The sequence below is a fragment of the Carettochelys insculpta genome, chromosome 7 (genome assembly GCF_033958435.1).
Source record: "Carettochelys insculpta isolate YL-2023 chromosome 7, ASM3395843v1, whole genome shotgun sequence".
Taxonomy (NCBI): Eukaryota; Metazoa; Chordata; order Testudines; family Carettochelyidae; genus Carettochelys; species Carettochelys insculpta.
The window spans coordinates 51,003,472-51,021,754 of record NC_134143.1 but is presented as its reverse complement, the minus strand read 5'-3'; the positions used below and the strand labels follow the sequence as shown (position 1 = coordinate 51,021,754).

The following is an 18,283-nucleotide window of genomic DNA, read 5'->3' as shown; positions in this document are numbered from 1 at the left end:
GCAGACTATGCATAGCCTAAAACAAAGGTTCTATAAAATGTGTGCAAACATGAACAACCAGTAAATGATTCACTGGCAGATATCCACCATCAAACTCTTAACTGACCCAAACCAACTCCTTGCTCATTTATGATTGCAACACATCCCTGTATCATACTGTCACCATATAAATCACAAAGTCTGGCTTTAGCCACTCCAGACAGGAACAAGACACCAGCAAAAGTGTAAATTAATAGCACTGACTTTACATCTGGGTTCATATTATTGGCTAGTCTGCATGGCCTTTTATGATTGTAATAGCTAGTAGAAGTGAGTCCATACTCCAAATTAAGGAAACCAAGGAGGACTGGCAAGGCAAAAGAGAAGTAGTGAATTCTAAATATGGAGTTGCTTTTTTACTAGGGGCCAAAGAAAGGAGTAAATGAAAGATGAGAGGGGGGGGAAAAAGGGGGAAATAAGAACGTAAGAATGGCCATTACTGGGTCAGACCAAAGGTCCATCTAGCCCAGCATTCTGTCTGCTGACAGTGGCCAGTGCTAAGTGCCCTAGAGAGGGTGGACCAAAGACAATGATCAAGTAACTTGCATCCTGCCATCCATCTCCAGCCTCTGACAAACAAAGGCCAGGATACCATTCCTGTCCCCTGGCTAATAGCCTTTTATGGACCTAACCTCCATGAATTTATCTAGCTTTTCTTTGGACTCTCTTATAGTCCTAGCCTTCACAGCCTCCTTTGGCAAGGAGTTCCACAGGTTTACTGTGCGCTGTGTGAAAAAGAACTTTCTTTTATTAGTTTTAAACCTGCTACCCATTTATTTCATGTGGTGTCCTCTAGTTCTTGTATTGTGGGAAGAAGTAAATAATTTTTGTTTGCTGTGGAGGACGAAGATCCAAGGCCCCAGTGACTTTGTCCTATTATTGTCAAGATTTTGTACTTTTTCTGGATTAGTTTCCAATCAGGAGTTATGTGAATAATCAAAACAATGGCCCTGCCTTTGCAGCTGGCTGATCACAGTAAAGGATCTTTGTACTTTTAGAGTAGTGTTTCGTAAACTATTCCATGGAACACTGGTGTTCTCTGAACAACTCACAGGTGTGCTGTAAGCATTTGGAAAAATACACTGATGGTATATATTTTCTGTTATTAGAACCAGGTACAATGGTACTTCTTCATTGCTAGGATACCTGATTAAATTACTTCATTTGGTTTTGCTGTATATGTTGCTGGTTTGTTTCGTTTTGGGGCAGGGGCAGGACACAGAGGTCTGGCAAAAAAAATTTAAGAAAATTTTCGTAGGTGTTCCTCATAAAAACATAGTATTGTGTGGGGCTCCATGGTCTCAAAAAGTTTAAGAAACACTGCTTTAGAGCACCTTGGTCCTGGGACTGGGGCAGCCCTCACTGCTACTTAAACAGCCCTGAGGAGCCATTCTGTAGAGAATAGCCAGAATGCAACAGGTGGTAATAGATTATGCTGAATAATGTTTGGCTGGGGAGAGAAGGGCAGTAACAGGATTTGGATGCAGAATGAAACAGGACTGAAGAAAAAGCAGTAGGAAAACAGGAAGGGAGACAAATGTTTCCTTGTATTCACTTTCCAAATCTGAGTCCTAGTGCCTGTGACACTGAGCTGCTCCCAGTTCAAGAAGCAGCAGTTCAGTGGGTTCCCCCTCAAAACTCAGTTCTGGATTTTGTTCTACTCTTTGAAAAGTCTTGATCTTCACTGTGGTGTAGCTGCTCTTCTGTTCCTTCCAGCATCTTACCTTCACACAAGGGACGTCCCATGGGAGGAGTCAGGAAAATGAGCCACACACAGCTACAGCTTATGTGGCCCACTGACAAATGATGCATGTTCGGATCATTATACACCTTCATTCGACTGATGCCCTTATCAATAAATACTTTATAAACATTTATGGCAATATAGATCTAAAATGATGACGACAAATAAACAACTCAAGTGAACAGCAATATAAATTTGGAGTTTAAATTATCAGTCATGATTGTCCATTTTAATTTGTCATTTTTTTCCAGATCACCTTTAAGTGAGAGAATTTGGTGTCACTAAAATAAAATACCATCTTTTGGTGCATTTTCAATGGGTCTTTCCTGTTCCTTCCTCTTGGAATACCTTGCATGGTGATAGAAAATGGTGATGATGATAGTTGCAATATTCAAAAGAAGGATAAGAAGCATGAGCCAGTATGAATATCCATAATTGTTTCTGGAGTATTGATATTGACTTGAAGACAACACACACTTTGAAGCCAGCTCTACAGGTAATTTGTTTGCTTCTACATTTGCTGCAAACAATATCATGGTTAGAAGAATGCAGCTGCCTAGAAAATAGGAATACAATGTTATAAAAGGCATTGTGATAGCATATGGGTACATTTATGCAAATGTGACATTTCTAATATCTATTTCACTCTGGGCATTTCAACTAGTTGGAAGAAAAATCTGAAGTTTCCTATCAATTAAAAATTCTAGGAAATTATTTAAGGAATTTGCTGTCCCTTAGCTGATATCTGATGTGATGGTTTTGTGCACCTCCTCTAAATCCAGTTCAAGTCCCATTAAAGCCAATGGAAAAATTCCCCTTAACATCAGTGGGAGTAAAGCCAGTTAAGGGGTAAGTCTTCTTGTTGGACTCCCAGCACATGTAAGTCACCTTAAAAGTAACCTAAATGAAGTTGGAGCATCAATATGTTGCCTACATTATATGCCTGAAATAGAATGTGTGCTGTTAGTTAGAAGTTCTCTGAATAAAGTAGACAGTGGGATTCTACTTCTGTATTCTAAATTACAGCACAGAATGTTTTGTCCTTGAGAATGAGTAGTTTCCTAACTACTTCTGCATTTCTATTTCCTCTAATCTTGCTCTGGCTTGCCCTACATGTGCACATGTGCACAGACAATGGGCTGAAGCTCTCTTAAGACACCATTCTATTTTTTTTCCCGAGAATTGGCTTTTAGAACTTGGGGTCATTAGTACAAAAATTAAGAACCTTCAGACTACGTTCTGTCTTGAATATAACTACCTTTAAAATGTCAGATCCTCAGCTTGTATAAATTAATGGACCTCCATTGACTTCAATGGAGTTATGTTGTCAAATACAAGCTGAGGATTTGTCCACAAATCTGCTGTGCTTTTGAAATATTCCCTTTCAGCACTACTTTAAAAGGCTGTCTGGAGATAAGGCAAGAGCAGAGACACCCAAAATGATAGTTGTGCACATTAAATGATTTTTAAGGGTGAAGCCACCTAATATAAGATCTTCCATGAGCTGATATTTTTTCAACAAATTCTCCAATTCCAAAAATCCACTTTTAGGGGAAGCAGGACCTTATTAAGTATGAGTGTGTGGGTTATTACAGCTGCAAGATTGACGTGGTAGCAAAGTACGTGTAAAGAAGGCAGATGCAAACCTTATGGGTGACTGAAAGGGTATACCTCAAGGGACTTGTTTGATGAGCTCAGATCACTACTGTCTCATTGGCTGTGTCTACACATTCCACTTCTTCCAGAAGTGGCATGGTAATGAGCCATCCAGAAGATGCTAATGAGGTGCAGATGTAAATTTCCTCTGACTCATTAATATATGGGCATGTGATTCAGAGTCCAGAAGAAGCTCTTCCAGACTCCAAAATATACATGCAGACGCAGAGCCCACAGGGATCTTCCAGAAGGAAATCCTCCTTCCTGAAGCCCCTTCTTCCTCCGCCACTTAAGCTAGGCAGCTTCTGGGTACCTGGGCTATCATGGCCCTGACCAGCTGTTGCTACCTTATGTAGCCCTCCAAGAACCAGATCTCTAAGGGTTTTAATGACTGCCCAAAGTTTTCTCTCTAAGGAGATTTTCAGGACCCATCATCTCTATTTTCCTTTCAGCTTCCTACTTTTGAGATAAGGCACAGTAGAACTATGAGGCCCATAGCAGGGAGCTGAAAAGGGTGAATAATCCCTGTCATGTTTAGCTATTTTGCTTATATGTTTGGGTTATGATTTTTCTTGAGACATGAGTGAAATTAACAAGGCTCCACACCACACTGAACTAGACATCAGAACCCAGATTTTTAACAGGTATCTAGGGGCATAAGGATGTAGATAGGTAGTAGAGGGATTTTCAAAAGCACATAGGTGCCTGAATACCTTTGAAAGTTTAGTTACTTCCAATGTCTGCATTTTTGTGCATGTCCACCTGGATTTCAGCAAAACAAAAAAGCAGCCCTGTAGTCCTGTAGACTAACAGTATGATGTATTAGGTGATGAGCTTTTGTGGGACAGACCCACTTCTTCAGAAGTTTGAGAAAGATCAGCTTAAGATCTTTGATGTGTGTGCATCCACTTGCATTGCATTTGATGTGTGTGCATCCACTTGCTATTTCTGATTTTATTTCCTTGTAATCAATGCACCCAGAAACTTACTGAATAATGGATTCATTTAAAATGACCATTATAATTTTATTGCGATGTGAAGTAGACACATGCTTGGAAACCTTGGTGATAGGCATGTCATAAAAACCTGAATAAAACAGAATTCCCCTGTAAGTGTTGCTAGTTAGTGATATTGGCATATTTGCAGAGTCCTCCGATACCCATTACGTTCATAGACATGCCGTCATTAAATCTTCCTAGTGAGAAGATAATGCTAAGTTAACATCACTCCTGATAAGTGCCAGAGCCCTTGATAGAGATTAGACCTGGGTGCGTGCGTGCGTGTGTGTATACAGGGGTCCTTATTATAAGTCATTTCACATATAAGTCGTTAATTCAGGGAAGCAGAATCATTATAAGTTGTGCTGATCTGCACTTACATCGTTTAGGGGGCCGAGGGACCAAAAACCAGGAACATAGCGGAGCTTTGTGGTGGTCGGGCGGCAGGGGCTATAGCGTAGGGGACTTGGAAGTAAGCCCTGAAGTCATGGGGGACTGGTAGGAAGCTGCAGGGAGCCGGGAGGAGTCAGGTGGGAGCTGACAGGTAGCTAGGGGAGCAGCGGGGACAGGCAGGACGTGGCCGGGAGCTGCAGGGACAGGTGAGGAGCCATTGGGGAACTGCATGGAGCCAATGGAGACAGGTGGGGAGACAGCAGGGAGACAGTGGGGGACTGTGGGAAGCCAGCAGGGACAGGCGGGAAGTTAGCAAGCTGTGGGGAGTAGGCGAGGAGCTGGTAGGGGATTAAGGGGAGCCAGCCGGGAACAGCAGGGAGCCAGCAGGGACAGGTGGAGAACTGTGGGGAGCTGAAGGGGAGGTGATGGGGTACCAGCAGGAACTCTGGGGAGCTGGTAGGGAACTTCTGGAAGCTGGTGGGGATTGGCAGGGAGCTGGTGGGGATGGGCGGGGACTAGCTTATCTTTTTCCATTTATTTATGTATTATTTATCTATTTATTTATTCTATTTATTTATAGTCTATTTCTAATTATTGTTTTTGTGGGTTATAGGCACATTATATGTACCACACGTGTATGAACTCTATGGTCTGGGAACATATCTCAAGCTAATTGCATTATTCATTATGGATATTAATTCCCCTTTATAAGTTGTTTCACTATGACTACATCTACACTAGCCAAAAACTTCGAAACTGCCATGCAAATGGCCATTTCGAAGTTTACTAATGAAGCGCTGAAATACATATTCAGCACCTCATTAGCATGCGGGCGGCTGTGGCACTTCGAAATTGACGCGGCTCGCTGCTGCGTGGCTTGTCCAGACAGGGCTCCTTTTCAAAAGGACCCTGGCAACTTCGAAGTCCCTTTATTCCCATCTGCTCATAGGAATAAGGGGACTTCGAAGTAGTCGGGGTCCTTTCTAAAAGGAGCCCTGTCTGGACGAGCCGCGCGGCAGTGAGCCGCGTCAATTTCAAAGTGCTGCAGCTGCCTGTGTGCTAATGAGGCGCTGAATATGTATTTCAGCATTTCATTAGTAAACTTCAAAATGGCCATTTGCATGGCCATTTCGAAGTTTTTGGCTAGTGTAGACACAGTATATAAGTTGCATTATTTAGGAATGTAACCTGGACTTATAACAAGGAACCCCTGTATGTATGTGTGTGTGTGTGTGTGTGTGTAAATAAATATGTTTAAGAAATGGGTTAGTATGCATGCATGTGTAAATGAGAATCAGGTCCTATAATTGATGCATATATGCATATCCCCTCTCTTTCGCACACACACCTTATTTGCTTTGCCAGAGTGCTGTGAGAGAGCTTGATGTATATGACAATCAGGCATTCTCTATGTATATCTACCTATTTAAACAGAATAGTATGCATTACATACTTACCACTTATCGAATTCCATGTATAGACTCCAATGGGTCCCAAAAAAGTCTGGTAGGGATTGCTTACAGTGTTGCAGAATGTAAATCCAGAACTCATAAGGGAACTAAGCAAACTGACAACCAGGAGCAAGATAATCACAATGTTCAAACTTTTCGTTTCTGTCTTTTGCAACGTTGCTGTCACTGAAACATGATAGTTCAGCATTAATGCCAGAGCCAATACTCGATATTAATAAAAGTCAAGTTTTGCTCAAAATACAAAGTTGATCTTGAGCCTGGATGGACTAATGAGGCAAAATTTATTTTGTGTGTGTGTGTGTGTGTGTGTGTGTGTACATAAAATAAGCATGACATAGCTTGACTAATGAAAGAGAGAAAGCCATGCTATTCTATGTACTATCAAAACAAAAAAGCAGTCCAGTAGCACTGGAATGCTTTTTTGTTCTGATAGCTTGACTAAGAAATGGCTTAGTGAGATATAGTTGGGTCAGAGCTGATCACACTTTATACTTATAGCCACCTAGCTGTATCATACTAGCTTATGGAGAGCTAGAAAAAGTCTTCTGCCAACTCTACCCCAAGGAATTCTTTCACAATGAGCCTGTAACAGAAACCACATCTCCAAATATAGTTGTTAAAAAAAAGCATGATCTGACAACAAAGAGTGATACCTCACAGTGGGCAAACTTAAATATGCTTTATGCAAAACAAACTGAAGAATTGTCATTCAAGGGCCTGTGAAAGTATTATTCTATTTGTGTGCATGCATCATTCTTGTATGTGAAGCTAGAAATAGGAAGTCTAAACTGACTATTAATCTAGAATTTCTAGTGAGAGCCATTAGCCATTTTTAATGAGGATGAGGAAAGGTAAGCAAAGGGTTCCTGCACTGGGGAAATTCTGTTTAAGGAATGGAGAGCAATTAATGATGTCTTCAGCTGGCCTTTGAAACTGCCTTCTCAAAAGGTGACCATCCATCCTGTTTTTAACAGGACAGTCCCTTATTTAAGCTCTCTCACTGATGTCCCAACTTTTTTAAGAAAATGGGGGGGTCAAATTTTCCCATATTTTGCAGGGCTCCTGTTCTCTGGCATCCAGTGTATCAGGGAAGCAGCCCCCCGCTGCTAGGGAGCTCCTCTGTGGGGCAGCTGCCCTATTCCTTGGCACCCAGGGTGGCAGCTCCTGCTGCCAGGTATCCTGTCCAGGGGGCAGCTCACTCATTCCCTGGCATCCCACACCTCACAGAGGCAGCTTCTGTTCTGGGGAGCTCCTCCACTGACAGCTACCCCATTCCCTGCCCTTGCCCCCACCAGAAGGCTGCCAAGTCCTTATCTCCAGTGGCTCACTGTAGGGCAGCAGCCCCCATCACTGAGGAGCCCTGACACAGGACGACAGCACCCCCCATCCCCAGAGGCCGATGTCCTGTATTTGCCATAGGGCAATGTGGTCACTCTGTTTCTCACCCAAAAAAGCTACAGGAGAAGCTGTTAGACCTAGGCTAGAGAAAAGATCAGCTCTGGCTTGTGAAGACTTGCATCTGAGATAAGAACTAAGGTGAGGAATATATTTTGTAACAACTGCTCTAGGGCTATGTCTACACTAGAAGTAACAGGACTCAAAGAAATTAAGAAAACACGAGACTGGCCATACAGGATCAAATCAAACCAGACTATCCTGTCTTCCAACAGTGGCCAATACCAGATGCTTCAATTACAAGATCATTTACAATATTTGAAAATCCTCCCCCAACACATTATCAAACTAACTCATCCATTTCCCATTCCTCACCTACAACAACTTCACATTTAACAATCACCACTTTGTCCAAACCATGGTTCAGGAGTAGGATGGCTCCCCAATATGTCTCATTCTGCATCACCTTAAAGAATTTCTGGAAATATGTGTCATGAAATCAATATTATGCTTGAGATACCTCAATGATATTTTCTTCCTCTGGACAGAGAACCTAACTTCCCTCATAGATTTGCACCATGCCTTCACCTGCCATCCCACTCTGGAACTCATATGGGATATAATCCAGGATTTACAATCTGTACTTGATGGGGACCACATCTTGAAAGAAAATCATTCCCAAATCAACTCTTCTGGCTTTCAAACAGCACTTTTTCCCCAAGCTCTTTATCATTAGAAGGGCTCCCCATAAACCTCAAAGCATCATCTGACCTTGCCAGAACAACAAGTACAAAACTTGCAGACGTAGCTTCACTGCCCCCGTTCCCCACCCTGCAACACGTTTCAAGTTCTGTGGGTCCTACACATGCCTATTTCATGTGGTATACCTCATCCACTGGATCAAATGCACCACTACCAACTAAGCTGAATATCAGAGTCATTTACTATGCTTTCAAATGAACTCATAGAAAAATAAGACAAAAGCACCATTTCGGCCATAAGTGAACAATGGTTAGTATGATTTCTCCACATATGACCTCTCAGTCCTTTTCCTCAAAGTAATCCTGCGCAACCCCTTCATGAGACAAATCTGGGAACTGAAATTCACAACTCTGCCAGACATTAAAAACCACACACTTAATACAGACAGTGGTTTAATTGCTTATTACAATTTGTAACCCAACTGCCTGCTAGCCCTTTACTGCTCACTTCGTGTTATGTAGTATATGGCATGTGGAGACCCATATGCTTAACAATCTGTTCCAACTAGCATTTAGCTGATGCACTCTGATTATCTTCCCCAGAGCAAAAGAAGAGCTTTGTCAAGCTCAGAAACTCATCCCTTCCATGAACAGAACTTGGTTCTATGAATATTATCTCACTTAGCTTGGCTCTCCAAAAACAATGTTGATTTTTTAAAAAACAAACTTATCATGTTTCTATAGCCAGACATCTACATCTCAGTAAACACTACAGAGGTGGGCAACCAAAGCATTTAAAGTGACACATTTTCAACATGCTAGGTTGAAGTTTTGGAGTTCGTGATCAGAAATTAAAAATGGAATTTCAATTACACAATATGTTAACAAAAATTTAACTATGCCCCACATGTTACACAGAACCTCACATACACCATAGAACACTGCCTTTGAAGTTACTTTTTTAAAAATTAAAGATGCATAGCTTGTAGTGTCAATTCTATATTCGCACATAAATGCAGCCTTTTTAGAACGTGTTCCTTTTCATTGAGCTTTGTTTGTGGGGACAGGGAATGCAGCCGTTGCTATGATGGCAAAAGAAGTCTCTTCTTCTTCTGCTATCCCAACCTAAAGGCATGGCTATTCCTCAAATCCCTTGGATGGAGGACACTGTACCATTGGCCTGTTGCTTTTGTGGCTTAACTTTTTGATGATCATTTTAACAGATGAGGTTAAAATTAAAATCTTTCACAGAAGTTTATGCATGGTTGAAAATTTGTAGACTCGCATACAACAAACTTTAACAAATAATATACAATAGAGACCCTAAGAATTACTTTAGAATAAGTTCATTCTAGGGTGGCTTTATTCTTAGAGGAATATATTTGAGGGACTTTTCAATATAAATAAAAATATATTTAAAATATTCTTTAAACATATCTTTACCAATATAATGAAAAAACTGGCTTAAGGTAGCTTTCATCGCCAGAATAAACTCCAGGGCTATGGTTACATTGGTGAGTTTTGTTGACAAAACCCCAGTTTTCTTGACAAAACTGGTGGAATGTCCACACAAAAATGCATTTTGTCAGCAGTTTGTCAAGAAAACTCAGCACTTTCACCAGCAGCGTTCTGCCTTTTGGTCATGAAGCATATCTCTGCTGTCAAGAGATTCTGTTGGCAAAAAAGCTGTGTGGATGCTCTGGGTGGCCTTCTCCCAACAGACAGGGAGTCTAGAACAATGAACAGCCCTGACTGCTGTGTTTCTGAGAGCCTGTTTTGTTGACAGAGCGGCCAGGCAGTCCAGCTGCTCTGTCAGCAGAGCACAGCACTCTTCCAATTGGCTTTTGTTTGTGGCCGCACTCTGTTGACAGAAGTTTTGTCAGGGAATATCTTCGGACAGCAACTTCTGTCAACAGAGCACTGTTGTGTAACTGTAGCCTATTTCTTTTCAGATGTAAATATCTCAAGAATTTTCATTTTTCAATGAATATGAATTGCCATTGTGGTAAGGTAATAATTAGTTATGACATATTTTAAATTTCACCTCTACTTTAATTGGACAAGAACAAAACATGGTCATATTCTCTCTCTCGTTGTCTCTCGCATAAATATGAAGGGTCATGTGCCACTTGCCTTACTCATACAAGTATTCCGCGACTGATTTTCATTTCATAATACCACCAGAAGCTATCTTCAGAACTAGGGCTCTACTGTACTGCCTGCTATAAAAGCATAATGACAAGGTGCATACCCTGAACTGATTCCGATCTAAGGCCCTGTTTCTGCAATTAGCTCTAGATGGGTCAGCGTCAAATGAAGTCCAGAGGTCAGTGAAGGTCTGTCTGCATGGAATTAGGATGAGAACCTACATCCGTTGGTCTGAGGAGGACCCAGTAAAACATAAACAACATTTTTATATACAAAATTTTAAATCCAAACCATATTTTACCTGGACAAAGATGGGGCTGTCCTCCAAACCTTTATTCTAGTTTAAGTTGTTTTAACGGACACAGGGCCCAAACTGTGTCACTATTTTAATTTTTAAAACATTTAAGATATGCTACTTCTAACGCTCTCAAATAATTTTTATTGTAATGTGGCCCTTATGAATTGTATTGAAATAACTTTGCCATCCTCATAATTTTGATAATATGTAGTTATATATTCAGCCAAAGGTGCTTCCTGTACAGTTATACCATGCAGAAAGCCTCTTGTCAATATTGCATAGTGTGGTCTTCTTAGTAATGTGTTGACATTGGGTGCAGGTAGAGCCTCCTTACTAAACTCAGAAAATCATATGTTTGGTGTGTCAAAATAAATTATCCTGATCCTATTTTCCTAGGCCTACAATGGAGTCCTGCATGGGTCAGTTCTGTTCTGTTCCTTTGTTTGCACCATCATGGTCTTTGTCAAAAGGATGCTATATATTTTATATATTATTTTATAACATATATCCCGTTGGCTAACTATTTTAAACTGTCAGAAGGTGCAAAGCCCTCATCCTAACAACCACTTGTGTACTTGCCTAGCTTTTGTGCAGAGTGCTTCCACTAATGTCAATAACACTACTCACAGTGCATAAAGTTAAGTGCGTAAGTTTATGCAGAATTATGGCTTAAATGAGATCTTATTTATAACTTATTTATGTTGCTCCATTTTACAGTTTCACTTGGATTTTGCTAATATAGTTTTTCTAATGTCAGTTTTGTTTTATATCTGTAGCCTCTTCAGGATTCCCCAAGATAAAACTTTATTCTTGATTGTGTTTTCTCTCTCCCTCTATCTTCATTTCCTCCTCTTCTTTTCTGTATTTAGTCTTGGAAGGATGAGATTTTTTTACCAGCAAATTCAGTAGTCATCAATTGTACTGTATATACACAAATGGATGAAAAAATATTTCCACAGATGATAAATGAAATACATATATTCAGAATAAGAAAAATACTGGTTTGGAATTTACCAGGCATTTGCTTGGTATATTTTGAAGAGTGTGGTTGACAATTTTCTGTCTTAACAGTACACGCTTTAAGTTTTTGAATTTTAATATTTACTTCAATTAAATAATTGATAAACCCGCTCTCCAAATTTCCCACATCTATCCCACATGGACAAAAATTAAAAAAAAAAAATCAAAATAAACATGCATATTAACCACCAAGGTTATAACAATATAAAAATTGAATTTTACCATGCATATTTATAGTCTCTCTTCTTTTTAACAACTTACTTTTTCTGCTTTCTCTTTGTTTTTTGTCTGTCCTCCCCCTCTCCTGCGGTATATTTACCAGTGGGAGTAAATATGAACAACTGAACATACAGAAATATTGGATTTGTATACAAGTGTAGAATTTAACTTAGACTCAATCTATTGGACATCTTCAGATGTAGTAAGTTCTCAGATGTCTTTGGATGGCAAACCACAACTCATTCTACTTCCTTGAGTTGTTTTTGGAAAACTCATGTCATATTTTCTCAAAGTGGAACGGAGGAAGGCACCCCTTGGTAGTCTCACAAAGAAACATCACTACAAAAGGTGATGTCAAGCTCACATTGCAAGGTTTCATTCATAATGTGATGTTAATCAAAAAAGGATTGCTAAAATTATACAGCAACAACAACATGCCAACAAAAATTGCAAAAATACTAGTTATATTTTGAACTGACTTCACAATTTAAAAGTTAAAATGAAGGCACTTTAAAAGAAAAGCCTAAAATGAATATTATCCAATGATATTTCTGCCAATAGATCATTAAAAATTACAATCAATTTGTGCAAATTTTGCCAAAATAATGCATATTGGCATTAATAAATTGGCTAATTATTTTATAGCCTAACATAAAATTTGTAACAATCATGTTTTAGAAAAAAATTAATGTCTAAAACTTAGCATTTTGGTCAGAGCACTCTGTGTATTTCATGTTTTACGTAAAAACCATATCCAAAACATAGTTGTCTATTCCAGCTATTTTTCTTTCTTTTGTTTTTGTATTCACTTCTGTAAACCTGTTGAATATGTATATATCCAGCACTTCGAATTTTTCCCTGTTATTAGTCAAATAGGGCATGATCTTGTGAATGGGAGTTGAGCAGAAAACAAACTATACATAAAATATTTGAAACAGTAAACCATGAATTTCACCTTAATAATCTGCAGAAAGAAAAAAGTCTTTGATAGATAATTTTTATATAAATCACAATAAATAAAGACAATGTATCATTCCTAATTAGCAGCAACTGTATTATCTCTTAGTTTTGAATTCATTTGTAATGGAGAAAAAAAGATAAAATCATCAGTAACTACTTCACTTCTATTGACTGAAAGCTTTTGCAAACTTAGTCTTGCTGTTTTTAGTACAATTGTTTCCCTTTTACCTTGATAAGTCCCTCAGGCAAAGCTATGAACTAACAAGATGCTGAATAATTTGAAAGGCTTGCTGGTTGCAAATGTGTTGCTGCTATTATATGCTGTCCTCTTTGTTCTCATATTTACACCTATCCTAAATCCTATAATGCTATGATGTAAATACTATTGTCTTCAATAAAGATATTGTGTATAAACAATATAGACAAATAAAAGACAAACTGTATGAAGGTAAGACACTCAACAATATCTGTTTATATTCACTAGAGTAGTTACCTTCAAAATCTTCTTTTGGCGTTTCAAGCCCACCAATCACCTTCTTTGAACACAGACCTCCAAAAATCCCATATGTGATGGTTACAATAGCACTTGAATTTCTTTCATTAAAGTTAATACTACTGGAGACCCAGTTTTTGGATGCCAGAACAAGGCAGACTATCACAAAAGATGAAATACTGATAAAGCAGGCAGATGCAAACATCAATGCTTTTTTTCTGGATGGCATTTTTTTCCAGAGAGATGAGTTTTCTTGTGGTTCAGGTTATACTTTTCTTGTTTCCTGAGTCTTGCTAATGAATTCTTCAGTCTAAAAGAGACTGTTCTGCTAAAGACTGTGAACCTGCTTTGTACTGGTAAAAAATTACGCCAATGACCTTTGAACTAACAGCCGTGGTAATAAAGTTGTAAAATAACTGAACTTTGGTCAGGAGAAAAGACGTCACCATAGTTACAACCACACTGTCTAACGAAGGACAGTAGGAATCTACCACTACAATGTCTCTTAATTAAATGCTTTCTTATTGGCTGTGCTTTAACAAGTGAAATAAAATCAAATCAACCACTAGTCCTTCAAATCAAATTTCTTCAGATATCTTGCAGAGGTTAAAAAAACAAGGTATAAAATTTTTTAGCTCATTAAAAGATCAAAGAAATTTTCAATTAGTGCTTCCTTGAAGATTCTTACTAAACTCATAAAACATTCTGAGCTGGTACAGAAACAGAATAGATACGACTGGTAACTAATCTTGAAAGATAGTTCTCTTACATCCGTATCCAAAAGACTTTCTGATGCTCTGATAGACTGAGGGTATGTCTACACAGGAGACCTATTTTGAAACTGATTTTTGAAACAGGGTATGTGTAGACACTCTGAGCCACTCTTTTGAAATAGTGGGTGCACCATGGCCGTGGTTTCAGGGAGCATGGAGATGTTCTAGCAAGCTCCAGGAGGGCTCTATGGTCTCTGGGGCCAGCCTCTTAGAGTTGCAAGGACCCAGAAACCCCATGCAGGAAGCTGAGAGTGTGCCCAGAGCCTCAGGAACACGAGCTCTGACAGGCACACCCTCCAGCACCACACACCTCACAGCCACTCAGATAGAATGGTGGTTATCCAGGGTGGGCGACTTCCACAGTGCGATCCCCCTACATTTCTTGACTTGGATTCTTTCGAAGATGAGGTTTACTTTCAAAAGAGCAGCGTATACACTGGCTTTCTTCTTTTGAAAGAGGCTCTTTTGAAATTAGAATATGCAAATGAGGGGCTAAATATGCAAAATTATGCCTCGTTTGCATTTGTGTTCTCCTCATTTGCATGCCTCTTTTGAAAGAGGAATGCAAGTGTAGACACACCCCTACTGTGAAACAGGTAACATACGAAATGCCATTTTTTACTTGTAAATAACATTCTGAAGTTATTATTGGTTGTCACCAGAAAACCTGAAATACCTCACATTCCAAAGCTAGGGTGACCATCCTTCCTGTATTTGAGATGCTAAAAAGGTGCCCCTACTTATTTTTTTAAAAAGGGCCTTATTGTCCCGTATTTTTCCCCTCCCCCCCACTCCCGCACCTGCTGACCTTTTCTGCCAGCAGCCGCTGCCTGGAGAGCAGTTGGCTGCTGCATCCGTGCCACTTCCCCGGGGCTGTGGGATGAGGGCTGGCAGCTGCCACTTCCCCTGAGCTGGGTGGGGGAGTGCCAGTGGTTGCTGACTCCTTCCTGGCTCCTTGGGGCTTGGTGGAGCTGGGAGAAGCTGCCCCTCTGCCCATATCTGCCAGTCCTGTATTTGGGACAGGGAGATATGATCACCTTACCCAAAACACTCCAAGGAATAGAGGTGTTCTGTCCTTACTCCATATGTTTCTGCCAGTATCCTTTTTAATTTGCCAAAATTAATGTGATGCAGCATAGCTTCCAGTAACAGCCATCCTGAAACTGTTCTTGTTTCCTTATACTTATTTAAAACCTCATGCTTACGGTTACTCGCTGTGTTAGGGCTGAAATCCTGGTCAAAATGAAGTCATTAGCAAAAATATAATTTACTTCAACAGAATCAGGATTTTACCCTTGGAGAGTGTTTTACTTTGGGTAATTATCCAAACCAAAGCACAGTCCATTTATAAGACTCATCTTAGAGATGGGGCTAATGCTGAAAGTGCTAGGACCGCTCCAGGCTGCTTTCTTTAGCTTCTCCAAGAGTCATTTTACATATGAGAATAATTCATATATATTTCTGTGGCTCTATTTACTGTTTTATTTTTCTATCGCCTTCACAAAAAGCTGTGTGTTGAACCCTGAGTACAAAGGACTGACTTACCGCTCTACTCTGTATCACACAAGGCACCACCATGACATTGGTAAAGGCTGTCTGCCAGACAAATGACAGCATCTTGTTTATCAGCAGCATGGACTCCCAAGAGAGGATAAACCCAAGGCCAAGTGACTGTAAAACAATTCCTGCCTGCCAATATTATTTTAACAATCAGAAGAACAGTGATTTTTAGTGTTGTCTGTGACACTAGCAGCTTCAGAAATGACAATTTTAATTTAAAAAGTAACAGTTCACTGTTGACACAGGTTGTGGGAGGATTCTGCATGCTGCTTTGTAGGCTGTTTAGCTGAGAGCAGTGCTGTTTTCCTTACTCAGTATTCTTGTGACACTGTACATCAGGTTCAAGGCCTCTTGTGCTTTTCCATTGTCAAATGCAATATACTGAAAGTTTTGCTCATTCGGGGTGGTTACATACAATTAATCATTTATGGTCTGACATTGCTTAGAACCCTGAACTCCCACTGATTTCCACAGGAGCACCTGGGTGGGTGTAATTGTAATCTTGAAAGATCACAATTATTAACATTGTCCAATACACATTCTAAAGTATACTATGTACACTTAGAGGAAGCGACTGTAATACTAAGAATGGTTATATATGTATGTGGTCGGGGGGTGGGGGAGTCTGATTAAAAAAAGCTGGAAAACTCTGTAGCAATTTGGGAGATTACCTTAGAATATTAAGATCAGTAAAATCTGCAAATTGACTGAAATAATTTTTAAAGTTTTTTTTTTAGAATGGAGCATGAGAGGGATTTGAAAGGAAAACAATGGAATTTCTCTGGTTACTTATGGTGACAGTTATAACACAATTAGCTTCATACCTATTCTGATCTAATAGCAATGGATTTGTGCTATTAAGCATTCTATTTTTATCCTCCTATTGTGTTGATCTTTGTTACAGACAAACACATATTGGAAAAATAATTTTAAATATTACATGAATTTCTTTTAAGAGAGCATCTTTGCATCTTTACAGCAAACCCAGTATGCATTTCCATTTTTCTACCAATCTTTTAGCTCAGACACTGGCATCCCTTCTTCAGTTTCACTCCTCATTTCTCTGTCAGAGAAACACAAATATAGACATTCAAAATGGTGGTTTGTATTTCACATTCCCCTTTGAACTCTTCTTTTGTTTTCCCTGATGCTTTAAAACACATCTTTAACATTTTTGCTTGGCGTTCAAAACAAATTGATTTTTTTCTTTTGATATTATTTCAGTGACTGATCTAGTTTCAAACTGGCTTCAACTTTCTGAATGCAGTGCAGGGTTTTGATGGAAGAATGAGATTAGGTACTCAGAACTTTATGCTTTGGTTTTCACAGCTAGAGACTTTGCTTCCCATTCCCTGCTGTCCCCTGAGGGGTGAGTTTTTTTGTTTTTTTCATGTGCTCACTCAGTATCACAGGCTTTATGAGCTTATTGGGTTTGCAAAGAAAAATAAGTTGGGTAGGGAGGGATAGAGGAAAATAAATTGGAATTCCCTACCCTCATGCAAAATATGCTTTGTGATAATGCTATAATCCTCTAAGAACGCTGTGTGTGTGTGTTAGTACAGATTGATTGAAATAAAATTGCTTGACCTTTAGGGACTCTCAAGGTGTTAATAACACTACTAAATCCCAGTTTACAGAAGAGGATGTCAAGAGAGTCTTAAGGTCCAGAGGCTGAGTGCATAATGTCCTATTAGGATGTTATCCAGAGAGATTAGGACATTACTTCCAGAATCTTACATTGTAGAATACGAAGTTCCAGATCATGAGAGAAGATCTGCAAAGCCTGAACACATCTATAGTACTTCCGATGAATCTTTATAGCTTACTAAATTTATAGGCAAGCAATTGATAAGATGTTGCCTCTAACTGATGCTGCCCCAAATCTGAGCGTCACTTGTGAAATCTGAATTCCATTTATTACCTGTTTACTTTTTGAATTTTGAACAGCATCCTTTTCCCCATGCTGAAGAGACCTCTTTTTCATTAATACCTACCTCTTTTAGTTAGCTTTCTGGCACCGGTCTCTTAGCTAAGTATTTTGATCAGGTCGAGTACATTGACCTTAAAGGGCAACAGAGCCACTTTCTCAGCGATTGGAGTCACACACAGCCTCTGTGTGGTGAAGTGACATAGTGACCTCCCATTATAATAGTTGCTTTGAGACCTTGCATCATGGCAATACAATTCATCATATTGATGCTACTCTATGGCAATCATCACAGTGCAAGCTCAAGCCAACACACTACACTATTTTATACCATTTTTCAACCCCACGCATATTGCTGAGAGGAAAACAAGGTTTCTCATCTTTTTTTCCCTTGTTTCTGTGTGAGGAGACTTGAAAGGCCCTTAGCAGCTTTAGCCTGTTTACTCAAGAGGGCTTCCTGTGTTTTCTGCTATGTCATGAGATGTAG

At 39.6% G+C, this 18,283-nt stretch overlaps 1 protein-coding gene across 1 annotated transcript; it reads right to left on the bottom strand.

The window, feature by feature from the left end:
• Positions 1-1,345: 1,345 nt before the first annotated feature.
• Positions 1,346-13,823, bottom strand: CLRN3 (clarin 3). Its single transcript, XM_074999609.1, has 3 exons — positions 13,537-13,823; positions 6,288-6,467; positions 1,346-2,339 (listed from the first exon to the last, which is right to left on the bottom strand). The coding sequence occupies exons 1-3, from the start codon at positions 13,763-13,765 to the stop codon at positions 2,065-2,067; spliced, it is 684 nt and encodes a 227-aa protein (XP_074855710.1). The 5' UTR covers positions 13,766-13,823; the 3' UTR covers positions 1,346-2,064.
• Positions 13,824-18,283: the final 4,460 nt, after the last annotated feature.